Source organism: Hippopotamus amphibius, chromosome 17 (genome assembly GCF_030028045.1).
Source record: "Hippopotamus amphibius kiboko isolate mHipAmp2 chromosome 17, mHipAmp2.hap2, whole genome shotgun sequence".
Lineage (NCBI taxonomy): Eukaryota > Metazoa > Chordata > Mammalia > Artiodactyla > Hippopotamidae > Hippopotamus > Hippopotamus amphibius.
The window spans coordinates 2332377-2348663 of record NC_080202.1 but is presented as its reverse complement, the minus strand read 5'-3'; the positions used below and the strand labels follow the sequence as shown (position 1 = coordinate 2348663).

The 16287-nt window shown below is 37.5% G+C and overlaps 1 protein-coding gene and 1 pseudogene across 17 annotated transcripts in view; one reads left to right on the top strand and one right to left on the bottom strand.

Annotated features, from left to right (window-relative positions):
• NCOR1 (nuclear receptor corepressor 1) overlaps positions 1–16287 on the top strand; it is a 149989-nt gene that overhangs the window by 35051 nt on the left and 98651 nt on the right. For all 17 annotated transcript variants that reach the window (XM_057717049.1, XM_057717063.1, XM_057717065.1 and 14 more), the window contains exons 4-5: positions 266–458; positions 5117–5299. In XM_057717049.1, the coding sequence (XP_057573032.1) occupies positions 266–458; positions 5117–5299 (376 nt within the window). The remainder of the gene's footprint in view (positions 1–265; positions 459–5116; positions 5300–16287) is intronic.
• On the bottom strand, positions 7342–13712 carry LOC130839774 (nucleophosmin-like; annotated as a pseudogene).

The following is a 16287-nucleotide window of genomic DNA, read 5'->3' as shown; positions in this document are numbered from 1 at the left end:
TAAATTTTCTGCAAGTTGAAATCTCCTGTTACATCTTTCACTACTTTACCACCTCTACTCCCGCCTCCCCTGAAGAAACTTCTTCTATTAGAATTAGATGCATAATAGTACTTTATAGCGAGGTATATATTCTCCTGGGGTGAGGTAATTCCCTTTAAAAGTAAGCGTAACTTTTTTTTTATTTCAAAGTTCAACCAGGGATATCAGCAGGAAGTTGTACATCGCGTACACGTTTTCAAGTGATTATTCTCCTTGTATGTGTCAGGCCTCAAGAAAGGAGACCTGGATACGAGCAGTTTCACCCGGGCCCTTCCCCAGTGGATCACGATTCCCTGGAGTCCAAGCGACCACGTCTGGAGCAAGTTTCTGATTCCCATTTCCAGCGGGTCAGCGCTGCGGTCTTACCTTTAGTGCACACGCTGCCAGAAGGGTTGAGGTCTTCTGCAGATGCTAAGAAGGTAAATATTTGTTCTCTTACCCTGTGGAGTTGTCGGTCTGAAATGTTTATTTAGCCATATTCAGGCACAGAGCCTAAAAGAAAGCCCAATAATGCCAGTCTCTAAAGGTTAGTGCTATGGGAAAGTAAAAATTTTGTTAAACAAAACTAAAAGCCACAGACTTACTCCAGACTTTTCAAGTCAGTACTTTTGACTTTTTGGTGAATGAAAACAATCTGAGGACTGCTGTAAAGAGAAATTGCTGTTGAATGGCTCTCAGGCATTTTGTACGGCTTGCTGGGCTATAAAATGTGGCCAGAGGTGCTCAAGACTAGCTACAGCTCTGTAACATTTAAATTACATTTTAAGTAATCCTCTTAAATCCAGTTGCAGTTTATTAGCTTACTACAGGGAGAAGACATGTTTTAGGTGAGGTTTATCTGTGCTTATGATTTTTATAAAGAAAATTTTTTTTTCTAATTTATGTAAAAAATAAGTTCTTGTAAATACAGAGAAAAAAGTTATCTATAATTCTCTGTCTTAGAGATAACCGTCAATACCTTTAATATGTAGCTACATCTCACGATCATTCAAACAAGGTATGTTGGGAAGGTTCTATTAAGATCAAACCTCTTTTCCTCGTGTTTGTTGTTATTTGTCTTTCTTCTGTGAAATGCATGTTCCTGTATTGTGCCCTTGTTTTGTTGAGTTTATCATATTTAACTGTCTATTTTGCTTGTCATTAAATCTTCAGATTACAAAGTACCTGGCACTTAGTAGGTACTGAATAAATATTTGTTTTAAAAAGAATAAACTAATTCTTCAAAACACTTTTAACAGTAAAGTGTTAACCCTTTTACTATCATATGTTAATATCTCTTATCTATCCCCTTATATATTTTTTTGTCATTAAATCTCTTTTACATTAAAGTTTATTTACCTTTATGGCTAATGGCCCTTTCCACCCTGATATCAGATAAGTAAGTACTCACCCTTTTTCTTTGAGCTTTTATGCAGTGAAAAGCGATTTCAAAGATAGCAAATATGTTTGCAATTTATTTTCAAATAGATCAACTGGAAAAAAAAAGTTAGGTGTGTGCATATGTATAGCGAGAGACAAAGCAAATACAGCAAAATGTTACAACTGGTGAATCCAGGTGAAGGGTGATTGAGTATCCATTATACTGGTCTTTCAACTCTTACATAAATTTGATAATTTTAAAAATAATAAGTTGGGTGGGGAAAGCGCTTTGTGATAAGCTAGAAATGAACTAAGCTTCTAGAAGTATTGAGACCTGCTTCACCATGTGAAACATCTGTATTATGGCCTATGGGTTTATAAGAAATGTGTGCAACATTTAAAAAAGAAGAAAAGAAAGACAGTGAATAAAAGTCTTCTTCTGAGGCTGAATAAATGACCACAAATGTAATTTATAGCTGTAGTTTTTTTGACAGAAAGAGATCTTAAAACTTCATGCTTTAAAGTGTGGTATGTTGGATCAGAGTACAGCTGATTTCCATTTTATAGTAGAGAAGACAGATGTTAAGAAAAGTTGAAGTGACCTAGGTCATGCCTCCTGAGTTGGAATAAAAACCCATGATCTCTGATCCCTGGTCCTGCTCTTTTTCCTCCCTAAGTTGTAAATCCAGACTTCCCTTTTTTTTTTTAGAAGTAGGAATTTTGAAAGAATTAGCATGTTAGTTTTTTTTCTTTTTTTAATGTTGTTAAGCCCAGGTATATCATTTGTAAAAGAATTAAATCAGGTAAGCTTGAAGGAGAAAGTTACAGTCTCACCACTTAGAAATTTTTGTTAATTGTGCATATTTTAATGTGCTCGCTTTGTATATTGTATGTAATTTTATTTTTGCTTAAATACATTATGAGCTTTTTGTGTCATTAACAGTTGTATTTTTAGTCATATTCCACATATGGATATAAAGTAATTTATGTAAAAGTCACACATGTAGGTTACCTGTTTGCTCATTAGAACAACGACATATTTTCTTTAGGTTGATTTTGTTTGTTTGTTTGTTTGTTGGCTGCGCTGTGCAGCTTGTGGGATCTTAGTTCCCCGACCGGGGATCGAACCTGCACCCTCGGAGGTGAAAGTGCAGAGTCCTAACCACTGGACCACCAGGGAATTCCCTAGGTTGATTTTTTTGATATGCATTCTTATTTCCTTAAGGTAAATTCCTATTAGTGTAGTAATTATAGACCAGAGTTGGCATATTTTAAGGTTTTCATGGGTGTATCCAGACTGTCCTGCAAAGGAGGAGAACCAGTTCTTGTTCCTGACAGCACAATGTAAGGGCTCCCAGACCTTGCATGCCCTTACTGATACCACATATTTCCTGTTTTTTAAAAAGTCATTGTCTGATAAATTTTTAACTTGCATTTATTTGCTTGTTAGTAAAATTTAACATATTTTTATTTATTTTTCCTGTTTTATGAATTGCTTTCTCATATCTATTGCCCATTTTTCTGTTGGTGTGTTTTATTTTATATTCAGTTGTTAGAGTTCATGTTTTGCAAATGATTTTTTCCATTTACCTTTTAAATTTGTTATTAAAATTTTGGTAAGGAGAAAATTGTTTTTTATTTTGATTTTGCGATTTTTTTTAATGTCTTTTGCTGTTGGCTTTCCTAAGCTCGAGATAATGTGAATACCTTATTTTGATTGTTTGAGGCGTCTTGCGATTTGCTAGTAAATCTCATATAAATATTTGCTATTATTTGGCTTTCATCGTTATGTAAGCTGTGAGATAGGAATCTAACTTTTTCCCTCAAATTGTTATCAGAATATTCCAACACAAAATTATAAACTCCTTGAAGGCGAGCCCCACGCCTGTTTTGTTCACCACTCTACCTAGTGCCTGTCATATTATAAGCACTCAAGGAATTTGTCTTTTGTTAAATATTTAACTAGAGAAGTCGTCAGTGGAAAATACTGATTTGTAATAATAGCTCTTAGGGCATGGATCAGATCACCTGAGGAGCATTTTCAAAATCTGCTGAATCAAAATATAATCTGTTTTGCTATCATGCGTGTTCTGTGACACAAATTAGCTCATGTGCACATGTAAGAGAATGATAGTAATATAACGTGGAAGCCCTAATGCTTCACGAATGATCGCACAGGAGTGTTTTAAAGCTCTCAGGATCAAACTCTCTCATAATTAAATAGCCTTCGAGATAGATGAAGACCTTAACAAGGTTTGAAAAGTCTGCATTTATTTTTCCTCTAGTGCAGGTAGTAGCTGGCTTAGTTAATTCAAAAACTGCTCTGCTTTTCAGTGTTAAGCTAACTAATGAAGGTTGGAATGTTGAAAAGAAACTGCAAAGACATTTTCTCCGGTACTTTTTTGTTTTTAAAGGTTGATAAAAATCTTTATACCCTGTATCTGATTTTCATTTTGATGAGACATACTATTTTCTACTAGAAGCAAATAACCTCAAGGATTAACAAAGGAAGCATAAATTACAGGGTATATGGCTACCAAAGAGTTGACTGTAGTCTGAATGCAAATGATATTAGAGCTTTAACAGTATTATTACTTCTCTTAGGACTGCTGTTGTTTTTGTTAATGCTCTGCTTGCAAAGTTTATAGGTTTTAAGTAACAACTGTAAGACTGTTTTCCCCACAGATCTTATATTTAGCTTTACGGTTACAGAATATCAGATTTTTTAGGAATATACATGGTATGTTTTAGTTGAAATCTCTGTTCCAAGTGTTTTGGAACAACTGTCCAGGTATATTTAAATGCATTCTTGGTTAGAACTACTGATTTCTCACAGTTACTTAATTATTATTTAATACGTTGAGTGCTCTATAGTCCTATGAACTATGCTCATTTTAGGCTTCTTATAGCCTAAAGAAAACTAGTACCTTAATCTAAAATTCATCAGCTTTACAGTATTGCTGGTATCGTCACTGTAGACTGGAGATTCGTAGGCTGTGTGTGTGTGTGTGTGTGTGTGTGTTCGTGCATGCGTGCATGTGTGTATTGACGGGGTGGTAGGTTTTGGGTGGAGAGGCCTTCAGTCTGCTGTAGTCCCTGCGGGTTTGGAGCTGGAGTGGGATGATAGCTTTGGCTGAAGAGATGCTGTGTGCGCTGTAGGGTGGGCAGGCTTAGTTGCCCTTTATGAGGGTAGGTCTGGGTGATTATAGCAATAAAAGTTCTAGGTCATTTCTTTGACTTTTGTACTTCACTGTTGGCTCTTGGAAAGTCTGAAAACTTTTTGATAGGAGCAGCCCTGTCGTAGCTGTTAAGTTGGGTGGGCACATAGGTATGCATGTTCAGTGCCATCACAAGGAGATGGCTGATGAATTGGTATGTTCCTTTGCTGTGATTGCATAATTATTTTGGCAGAAATTCTCTGTAAGTCTCAGTATTGTTGTACTAAAGGCTGGTTAGCCACTTAACCCCCTCATTCTGGATAGCTTTTAGGATCTTCAGAATTGTGAATGGTATGTCTAAACTGTCAACCTCAGTGGTGTGGGTTTGTGTGAGAGAGGGAGCGAGGGAGAACACTGCTACGATAGGACTGCCATGTAGAGAGAGAGCACACATGGCTCTGCTAAGCTTTAAAATTCACTTTTTTCAGTAAGAGAATCCTGAAACATGTGATATTGGCTGTTGGTGAGAAATCATTTGTTCTTGATTTTCTTCTTTAAAGGATCCAGCATTTGGAGTCAAACATGAAGCTCCTTCCTCTCCGATCTCCGGGCAGCCGTGTGGAGATGACCAAAATGCTTCACCTTCAAAACTTTCAAAGGAAGAGTTGATACAGAGTATGGACCGTGTGGACCGGGAAATTGCGAAAGTGGAGCAGCAGATCCTTAAACTGAAAAAGAAACAAGTGAGAGTTTGATTTTACTGCCTGACGCATTCTCAGATGCATGTTTGTCTCCCTGAAGAAGAGACTGTTGAACTTTCTGTATTCTTAACTTTACGTAAAGCAAATCATACCTGTTAGTTTCCTTAGTTTCATCCAGTCATTTCCCTTGTGCTATTGTCTGGTTTTATGATTCTAGATAGCAGAATACGTGTGTCCATTCTATGTTGGCTTTTACTGGATGTGCTGTTTCTAGTTTCTTGCTATTCCACACAATGGTGTTTTTGGTTCACGTGTAGACAGACTTTCTAGGGCCTGTGCCCAGGGGTGGCGTTCCTTGGCCTGAGTATGTGCACATGTGCTAGGTGAGACCACATCTGCTGAGATGGCCGCACCGCTCACACTCCTGCTGGCAGTGTGTCACGTTCTTGCCTTCATGCAGATGTGAGATAGTTTTCTTTCACGTTTGTCTAATTAGAAGTGAGACAGCTTGTTTCTATTTGCTTATGGGTGGTTTGTGTGCCTTATGTGGCTTGCTGTTTTGTCATTTTCTTATGTTTAGGGTTTCCTAAGTTTCTTGTCACTTATGGGTATAGCACATATCTCCTAATTTGTGGCTCCTCGTTTTGCTTTTTTTTTGGAGGGGGGGTTAGGATTTTTTTATTGAGGTTAAAAAAAATTCACATACCATAATATTCACCCTTTTAAAGTATACAGTTCAGTGGCTTTTAATGTATTCATAAAATTGTGCAACTGTCATCATTATATAATTCCAGAACATTTTTATCTCTTCAGAAAGGAATCACATATCTTTCAGCAGCTGCTCTGTTTTCCTCTACCCCCAGCTCCTGGCAACTGCTAACCTCTTCTCTGTCTATGTGTGTTTGCCTGTTCTGGACACTTCAGAGAAATAGAATCATAATATGTGACATTTGACTCCTTCTGTTCAGCATGTTTTCAAGAGTCCTCCATGCTGCATCTGGTATCAGGCTTAATAGAATTCCCATTGCATGGATATACTGTGTTCTGTTTACCCAGATGTTCATTAGTTGGCGGCGTTTAGGTCATGTTCACTTTGGGATGTTATGGATAGTGCTGCCGTGACACACTCTTTTTTGTGTGGACATGTTGTTTTGGTTCTCTTGGATATATATTAGAAGTAGAATTGTCAGGGTCACATGACAAATCTGTTTAAATTTTTGAGAAACTGCCAAACTCTTTTCCAAAGGGGCTGTGTCATTTTAAATTCCCACCAGCAGTGTATGAGGAAGGGTTTCACTTTCTCTACTTCCTTGTCAACATTTGTTGTTGTTTTTTAAAAATAGTTATCCTAGTAAATGCGAAGTTGTATCTCATTGTGCTTTTTTTTTTTAAGTAAATTTATTTATTTATTTATTGGCTGCATTGGGTCTTCATTGCTGCTCACAGGCTTTTTCTAGTTGTGGTGAACGGGGGCTACTCTTCGTTGTGGTGTGCGGGTTCCTCACTGCGGTGGCTTCTCTTGTGGTGGAGCACGGGGCTCTAGGCACATAGGCTCAGTAGTTGTGGCTCACGGGTTTAGTCACTCCTCGGCGTGTGGTATCCTCCCAGACCAGGGATCAAACTCCTGTCCCCTGCATTGGTAGGGGGATTCTTAACTACAGTGCCACCAGGGAAGTCCCCCTCATTGTGGTTTTAATTTTCATTTCCTTAGTGACCAATGATAAACATCTCTTCATGTGCTTGTTGGCCATTTGTATATTTTCTTTAGAGAAATGTTCATTCAGATCCTTTGCCCATTTTGTTTTTTAAGCTGGGTTATCTTTTTATTGTTGAGTTGTAAGAGTTCTTTATATATTCTGGATACTCAGATATATGATTTGCAAATACTTTCTCTCATTCTGTGAGTTGTGTTTTCACTTTCCTGATAGTATTCATTGATGTACAAAACCGTTTTTTCCTCTGATTCATTCAAATATTTATTGAACATCTAGGGAGATACAAAAGTGATTAAAACATGGTCAAAGAGGTAAATCAAATGAATAAGTAATAGAAAGCAAAGTATAAGATTCACTGAATCATAGCAGTCAAACAAGAAATTGAGAGCGAGGTTGCTTCTGGCCTGTAGAGGGGTGTGGGGGGTGGCAAGTCGCGAAAGGGGACTGGGAGGAAAGTAGAGAACTCCGTCTGGATCGCTAGTGATACTCAGCTTGGACTCTCCTTTGTATTTGTCTCTCCTTTTCCTCTTTCCCATAATTTACCAGGACTGTTCATTGTGCTTTTTCCTAGACTTGCCTGCAGCCTTACTCTAATGTCTGCTACAGAGCTAGGTCCTTTTGGTGTTTTAGGAGGTTTTTTCCCTCTGTTTTTTGAAGGATTCTTGACTTTTTTGCTCATGGTGTTTGGTGGTCTTGAGTCTTTTCCATTCTGATTTGATTGTGTGCCTTTTTGGCTGGAGTATCTTACATAGATTTCTTTCTTGGAGCTGTTTCTTCAGCTTCCTGTTCCTCTTCATCAGCAAGTTTTGCTTGTTTTCTGTGGAATCTTGCTACCACTTCCAGATATACTTAGGAGTTTCACATCCTCCTACTCTGCATCTTCTAAGTGCTGTCCACTAATAAGTACAAACCCTGCACCACTTTTAGACCACAGGTGGTGGTGCCTCAAAGCCCCCAGAGAAGCCATTGGCTATACAGATGTTATTGACATTGCCAGGGCTGCTTTGTTTGGGCCGCCTCTGCTTAGAGAGTGTGCACTCTTCAAGAGTGTGCACTTCATCCTTTGCATCAGCCCCGAAACTGACCTTTCTTAAAGATACCTGCTCACTTTCATCATTATCCACTTTAAAGTGATAATCTATGTTGGTCTTTAGTTGACAACTAAAAGATAGTTCTGGGGCCTCAGAGGCACACACTTAGGTGGGAGAGCAGGTGGATGTAGATAAGTGACTGCTGTTCAGAAGACAGCTGAGCAGGACAGAATCACACCAGGGCGGAAAGTTTTCATTCTGATGAAGTCCAGTTTATTTTTTCTTTCATCACTTGGGCTTTTGGTGTCATATCTAAGAAGCATAATCCAAGTTGTGTAAGCCAAGGTCACAAAGATTTATACCTTTGTTTTCCTCTATGAGTTTTATAGTTTTAGCTCTTACATTTAGGTCAGCATTTTTGGTGAACAGAACTTCTGTAGATTTTATATAAGACTACCCTGGGATCATTAGAAGAGTTTACTATATTGTCTTTTAAAAAGTTTTATAGTTTTCTCATCGCATTATTCTTAATCCACCAGAAATTGAATTTTTGTGTCTGCCTCAAGATCGGGGTCAATATTTGTTTTTTTGCCTGTATTGATAATTAATTAAGAAGTTCATTCTTTTCCAACTGTTCTACATTTTTAGCTTTGTTACAATTCAAGTTTGCATCTATATATGGTTTGATTTTTGGGCTTTGTGGTCTTTATGTTCTTTGTAGTATTGATGCAGAAATATGATAGATATCCTTCTAATTGCTGTAGCTTTATTCTTTTTTTTTTTTTTCCCCAGTGAGGCAAACCCCACTTCTACGGGCATGTTTTAGCTTTTTAAAGTTTTTTTTAACCATCTCATATAACTTTTAGAATTACATTTTTCAGTTTTCCGAAACATCTTTCTGAAATTTTCATTGGAATCACACATAATATAGAAATCAGTTTGGGGACGATGGTGTCTTTATGTTAATGAGTCTTCCAGTCCATGGCTGTGGTTTATCTGCCAATTTATTTAGGAGGGCTTTCATGTTTAATTGCTTTCTGCCCATAAATATTTTGTATGCCTCGTGTTAGGTTCAGTTCTTGGGACTTTGTATTTTTGATGCTGTTGTTAATAATATCTTTTAAAAAATTACATTTTTTCTAACTTGCAATTTTTTTCACATGCTAGAATAACTTTTCTTAAGAAATTGAAGTATAGTTGATTTATAATGTGTTAGTTTCAAGTGTACTGCAAAATGATTCAGTTATACGTATATATATATGTAAAGTCTTTCTCAGATTCTTTTTCATTATAGGTTATTACAAGGTATTGAACATAATTCCCTGTGCTATACTATAGGTCCTTATTGTTTATCTGCAGGTTTTTTTTTTTTTATTGTAAGCCAGCAACCTCCCTAAATTATCATTTAATGCTTATTACTTATTTGCAGATTCTTTTGGGCTTTCTATGTAAGTAATGGTCATATCATCAGTAAAAAAGAAATAAAAGACCATTGTTTCTTTCTTTCTTTTTTTAAAAAAATGATAAATCATGGGGTAGCTTTTAGTTGTTTTTTTAATTTATTTTTTATTTTATTTTGTTTTTTTATTTTAGGCTGTGTTGGGTCTTCGTTGCTGCACACGGGCTTTCTCTAGTTGTGGCGAGTGGGGGCTACTCTTCGTTGTGGTGTATGGGCTTCTCTTGTTGTGGAGCATGGGCTCTAGGTGCTCGGGCTTCAGTAGTTGCAGCATGCAGGCTCAGTAGTTGTGGCTCGAAGGCTCTAGAGCACAGACTCAGTAGTTGTGGCTTAGTTGCTCTGTGGCATATGGGATCCTTCCAGACCAGGCTCGAACCCATGTACCCTGCATTGGCAGGCGGATTCTTAACTACTGCCCCATTAGGAAAGTCCCATTGTTTCATTATTTCCAGTTTTTAAACCTTTTCCTTACTTTTCTGTTGCCTTATTGCTCTGCTTAAGACTGCAGTGCAGCATTGAAAGTGGTTATTCTTGTTCTTTTCTGCTTTTTACATGAATGCTTTTACTTTTTTCCACAGATTATGGTGTCAGTGTTGTAGACATCCTTCCTCAGATTGGGAAATTCCCATCTGTTCCATTGTGCTGTGAATTTAATCATGAGGGATGTTGAAATCCATCAAATGCTTTTTCTGCATAAGTTTGTTGATCTTATTATTCTCCTTTAATACGTTAATAAGATGAATGACATCAGTTATCTTCTAGTGTTAACCACCTGTGGATTTCTAGGTTTAACCTTAGTCATAATGCATCATCTAATAAATTGCTGGACTTAACAATATTTATTTTGGGATTTTTGTATTTTATTTGTAAGACAGATAAGCCAGTCATTTTCTTTTCTTATACTATTCTTGTCTGGCTTGGTAACAGATCATGCTAATGTCATAACATTTGTGAACTCTGAAATAGTTTGAGTAAGATTGTAAGTATTTGGTAAAATCAGCTGAATGTAGTGGGTATTTTTTTTGTGTGTATAAAGAATTTTAAAACTAGTGATTCAACTTAAAAGAATTCACTTCTATTTCTTCTGGAGATAATTTTTTCCCTCATTTTGGAGAATATAGTTATGTCTTCTTTTTTTCTTTTTCTTTTTTTTTCTTGTTTTTTTCCTTTTCTTTCTTGTTTTTTTTTTTTCTTTTTTTAAAAAAATGAACTCTGGGTGAAAGAAATTAACTTTTTTTTTAAAGATTTATTTTCTTATTTATTTGGCTGTGTTTGGTCTTCATTGCTGCACACAGGCTTTCTCTAGGTGTGGTGTGCAGGGGCTACTCTTCATTGCGGTGTGCGGGTTTCTCATTGCAGTGGCTTCTCTTGTTGCGGAGCATGGGTTCTAGGCCTGTGGGCTTCCCCCTTCTTTCTATGTACTACTTTAACTTCATTCAGCAAGTTTTAATTTGTAATGCTTTTTATTATCCATTCTGGTTTCTTTTTCCACTCCTGTATTAATTAATGTGTTCTTTTAAATCTCTAATACACAATTTTTTATTGACTATTTTTGGTTATTTGATTTCTTACTTTATTGTGGCCAGAGAATATGGTCTCTAATACCCAGTCTTTTTAAATAATTGGTTCTTAAATTTTGGCCTAGGTAATGATCAGTTTCATAAAAATACTCTGGGCATACTTGAGAAGAGTATATATTCTCTGCTTTAAAAAAATCATCCATATCTTCTCTCATTTTTGTCTGTAACTTATCAATTACTACTGTGATCTTAGATTTGTCTCTTTTTCCTAGTAGTTCTCAATTGTTTAAAAATTGAGGTAAAATTGGCATGCAACAGTATATTAGTTTCAGGTGTATAACATAATGATTTTATATTTGTATGTATTGCAAAATGATCTCTACAATAAGGCTAGTTAACCATCCATCACTACATGTAGTTACAGAATTTTTTTTCTTGTGATGAGAACTTTTAAGATCTATTCTCTTAGCAGCTTTCAAATATACAATACAGTATTGTGAACTATCATCACCATGCTGTACTTGACATCTCCATGACTTATTTATTTTATAATGGGAAGTTTGTACCTTTTGACTCTGTTCACCCATTTGGTCCATCTCCCTCCTGCCACCAGTCTGTTCTTTGTATCTAAGAGCTTGTCTTTCTTTCCTTCTTTCTTTTCTTTCTTTCCTCCTTTTTTTCCTCTTTTTTTTCTTTCCTCCTTTCTTTTTTTTTCCTTCCTTCCTTCCTTCCTTTCCTTCCTCCCCTCTCCTCCCCTCCCCCACACATAAGTGAGATCTACCTGTATTTGTCTTTCTATGACTTATTCCACTTAAAATAATGCCCTCGGGGTCCATCCATGTTGTTGCAAATGGTGAGATTTCATTATTTTTTTTATGGCTGAATAGTAGTCTGTTGTGCTTGTGTACGACATCTTCTTTATCCTTTTGCCTGTCCGTGGACACTAGGTTGTTTCCATGTCTTGGCTACTATGAATCGTGCTGCTGTGGGGCCCACCCATGCCAGCATCCACACAGTGGGGTGGCTGCTGCCAGTGTCTTGTGTCTCCAGGGTGAGCAGTGGTCCCCATCCCTCCCCACCTCTCTGGGAAACTGAAGCAGGTTCCTATTAATACGAAAACGTGGGGCCCTGATTTTACTGAATCTTCTCTTCATTTCTCCTGTCCTGAAAGGGAAACTAAGCACAAAATATGCCCCAGGGAAGTCTGCCTAAATTCATATGCATGCTAGGATTCCAGGATTTCTGCCTTTCAGCCCAGCTCTCGAAGAAGTTTATACAGTGGAAGATGCAAGATTTCTTTGTAGAAGAGATTCGGGAATGGTGATGTGTTTGCTCCGAAGAGCTGGGGCTAAACTTCATTTGCCTAAAACTAGGCTTGTTTGGAGTGAGCTGCCAAGCTTGCTGATGAATTCACATTCCCCTGGGAAGCCTGCTTTTGGAATGTCTTCAAGAAGTACTGCACTTTCAAAAAAGTCTGACAACTATAGTTGACCCTGTATGTGAAGGCTCGTGGCCTAAAAATTGGGTTCTGATAGTGTGTACAACAATCTCCCAGTTACCTCTTTCCATTCTCAAGTGGCACTGCTTTGGTGCTTGTAAAATCCTCAAATTCCTACCCTAATGGCCAGGAGGAAATCAAAGTGTGGAACTAGCCTGGAGCTCAGAAGCTGCAGCAACCCCAAACTCTGTTATCCTCCCTTTCATTTCCCATTTTGACCCCTTTTAATGATGACACACCCCCCCGCCCCAGATGCTGCAGTGAACACAGGGGTGCATATATCTTCTCAAGTTTATGTTTTTTTTCTTTGGATAAATACCCAGAAGTGGAATTGCTGGATCATATGGGAGTTCTGTTTTTAATTTTTTGAGGAACCTTCATACTGTTTCTGTAGTGGCTGCACCAATTTATGTTCCCAGCAGCCGTGCACAGGAGATCCCTGTCCTCCACATCCTCGCCAGTGCTTGGTTTACCGTAACGTCTGCTTCACCTGATATTGATGTAGTTAGATCAGTATTCTTTTGGTTGATGTAAGTTAGTGTATCTTTTTCTTCCCCTTTACTTTCTGTGCTTATATTTTAGGTATATCTCTTATATAGGTATATAGCTGGGTTTTGTTTTTTATGGAGTCTGACAAACTGTCTTTCCACAGGATAATTTAGTTCTTTTAAGTTGATGATAATGACGGGTAGTATCTCAGTTATCCTTAAACTATTACATGCTTTCTATTTGTCCTTTTTTTTTTCTTTCTTTTTTTCTTTTTTTGGCCGCGCTGTGTGGCATGTGGGTTCTTAGTGCCTGACCAGGTATTGAACCTGCACCGCTGGCATTGGAAGCATGAAGTCTTAACCACTGGACTGCCATGGAAATCACTGTCCTGTCTTTTTTTATGCTGATGTGGATGTTCTTGTTTGTTTTTTCCATTCCTTATTTTGGATTGATTGTCTTATTCCATCTTCTTCTGCTCCACGAGTTTGGATTTTATACATTATTTCTTTGTTTATACTGCTTCCCCAGAAATTTTAACAACCGGTTTAACTTGAAGCCTAAAACTAGTATCTTAACCATTTTCTTGAGTAGTATGAGGGCATAAAACATCTTGATTTCTTTCTTTCCTCCCAATTTTTATGCTATTGTTGTCATATTTTAGTTCTTTCTTGTTTTGTTAAAATTGCCAAAGATGTTGCTATTTTATGTACTCAGTCTTCGTTGAGGCTCACCCACGCATATGTCATCCTATGTGCTCATCACTCCTTCTTTTTTTTTTTTAATAAATTTTCTTATTTATTTATTGGCTGTGTTGGGTCTTCATTGCTGCACACAAACTTACTCTAGTTTCAGCAAGCAGGGGGCTACTCTTTGTTGCCATGTGTGGGCTTCTCATTACATTATCTTCTCGTTGTGGAGCACAGGCTTCAGTAGTTGTGGCATGCAGGCTCAATAGTCGTGGCTCGTGGGCTCTAGAGTGCAGGCTCAGTAGTTGTGGCACACAGGCTTAGTTGCTCCACGGCTTGTGGGATCTTTCTGGATGAGGGATTGAACCCGTGTCCCCTGCATTGGCAGGCAGATTCTTAGCCACTGTGCCACCAAGGAAGTCCCTGCCCATCATTCCTTCTTGCAACGCAGATCTTCCATGTGTGGGAACATGCTTTCACCTGAAGAAAATCCTTTAGAATTTCCTTTAGTGAGGATCTGTTAGTTGGAGAATTCAGTATTTGTTTTGTTTTTATAACTTAACTCTTGTCTTTTCCTTATACTTGTTTATTGAAAGGTATCTTTGTTTGGAATGTGGTTATTTTCTCAGTTTTCTCTGCATGCTGTCTTCTTGTTTTCATTGTGAAGAGATCAGCACTTAATCTAATTTGTGTTCTTTTGTGGAGAGTGAATTTTCTCTCTGGCTGCTTTCAGTATCTTTTTCTCTGAGTGCTATTGTTTTTACTGTGATTTATTTAGGAGTGTTTTGGGGTTTTTTTCCTCAGATCTGTTCGGGTTGAGACTGACTGGACTTCCTTAATGTGTTGGAGTTTTTCATGAGTTCTTGAAAATTCCTTAGCCATTATCTTTTTTACAAAACCTTCTCCTACAGTTTTTTATCATCTCCTTTTGAAAGTCCTGTTAGATATAATATTTTATCACTCTTGTCTTCTGTGTCTCTTAATTGCTTCTCTTTCCCACTTTTTTCTCTTTTGGGGCTCATTGTGGGGAATATCTTTGTTTCTGTCAAATGTGCTATCAAGTGTATTTTCAGTTTCAATAATTTTTAAAAATATTTATTTATTTATTTGATGCACCAGGTCTTAGATGTGGCATGCGGGATCTTTTAGTTGTGGCACATGAACTCTTAGTTGTGGCATGTGGGGTGTAGTTCGACCAGGGATTGAACCCATGCCCTCTGTATTAGGAGCCCGGAGTCTTAGCCGCTGGACCACCAGGGAAGTTCCTCAATAATTATGTTTTTATTGCTGGAATTTCTATATGGCTCATTAAAAAATCTGCTTGGTCATTTAAAAAAATCCCCCTTTGCCTTTTCCTTTTTTTTTAACTTTTTTTTTTTTTTTTTTTTTTTTTTTTACAGTAAACTGCATATATTTAGAATGTGCAATTTGGTATCCCAATCTCCCAATTCATTCCCCCCCAACCCTCCCCGCTTTCCCCATTTGGTGTCCATATGTTTGTTCTCTACATCTGTGTCTCTATTTCTGCCTTGCAAACCGGTTGATTTGTATCATTTTTCTATAGTCCACATGTATGTGTTAATATACGATATTTGTTTTTCTCTTTCTGACTCAATTCACTCTGTATGACAGTCTCTAGGTCCATCCATGACTCTACAAATGTCCAGTTTCATTGCTTTTTACAGCTGAGTAATATTCCATTGTATGTATGTACCACATCTTCTTTATCCATTCATCTGTTGATGGACCTTTAGGTTGCTTCCATGTCCCGGCTATTGTAAATAGTGCTGCAGTGAATGTTGGAGTGCAAGTGTCTTTTTGAATTATGGTGTTCTCTGGGTATATGCCCAGTAGTGGGATTGCTGGGTCATATGGTAGTTCTATTTTTAGTTTTGCAAGGAACCTCTGTACTGTTTTCCATAATGGCTGTCTCAATTGACATTCCCACCAGCAATGCAAGAGCATTCCTTTTTCTCCACACCCTCTCCAGCATTTACTGTTTGTAGATTTTCTGATGATGCCCATTCTAACCAGTGTGAGGTGATACCTCATTGTAGTTTTGATTTGCATTTCTCTAATAATTAGTGATGTTGAGCAGCTTTTCATGTGCCTGTTGGCCATCTGTATGTCTTCTTTGGAGAAATGCCTATTTAGGTCTTCTGCCCATTTTTTGATTGGGTTGCTTGTTTTTTTGATATTGAGCTGGATGAACTGTTTATATATTTTGGAGATTAAGCCTTTGTCTGTTGATTTGTCTGCGAATATTTTTTCCCATTCTGAGGGTTGTCTTTTCATCTTGCTTATACTTTCCTTTGCTGTGCAGAAGCTTTGAAGTTCCATTAGGTCCCACTTATTTATTTTTGTTTTTATTTCCATTACTCTAGGGGGTGGATCAAAAAAGATCTTGCTGTTATTTACATCGAAGAGTGTTCTTCCTATGTTTTCCTCTAGGAGTTTTATCGTGTCCGGCCTTACATTTAGGTCTTTAATCCATTTGGAGTTTATTTTTGTGTATGGTGTTAGGAAGTGTTCTAATTTCATTCTTTTACATGTAGCTGTCCAGTTTTCCCAGCACCACTTATTGAAGAGGCTACCTTTTCTCCACTGTATATCCTTGCCTCCTTTGTCATAGATT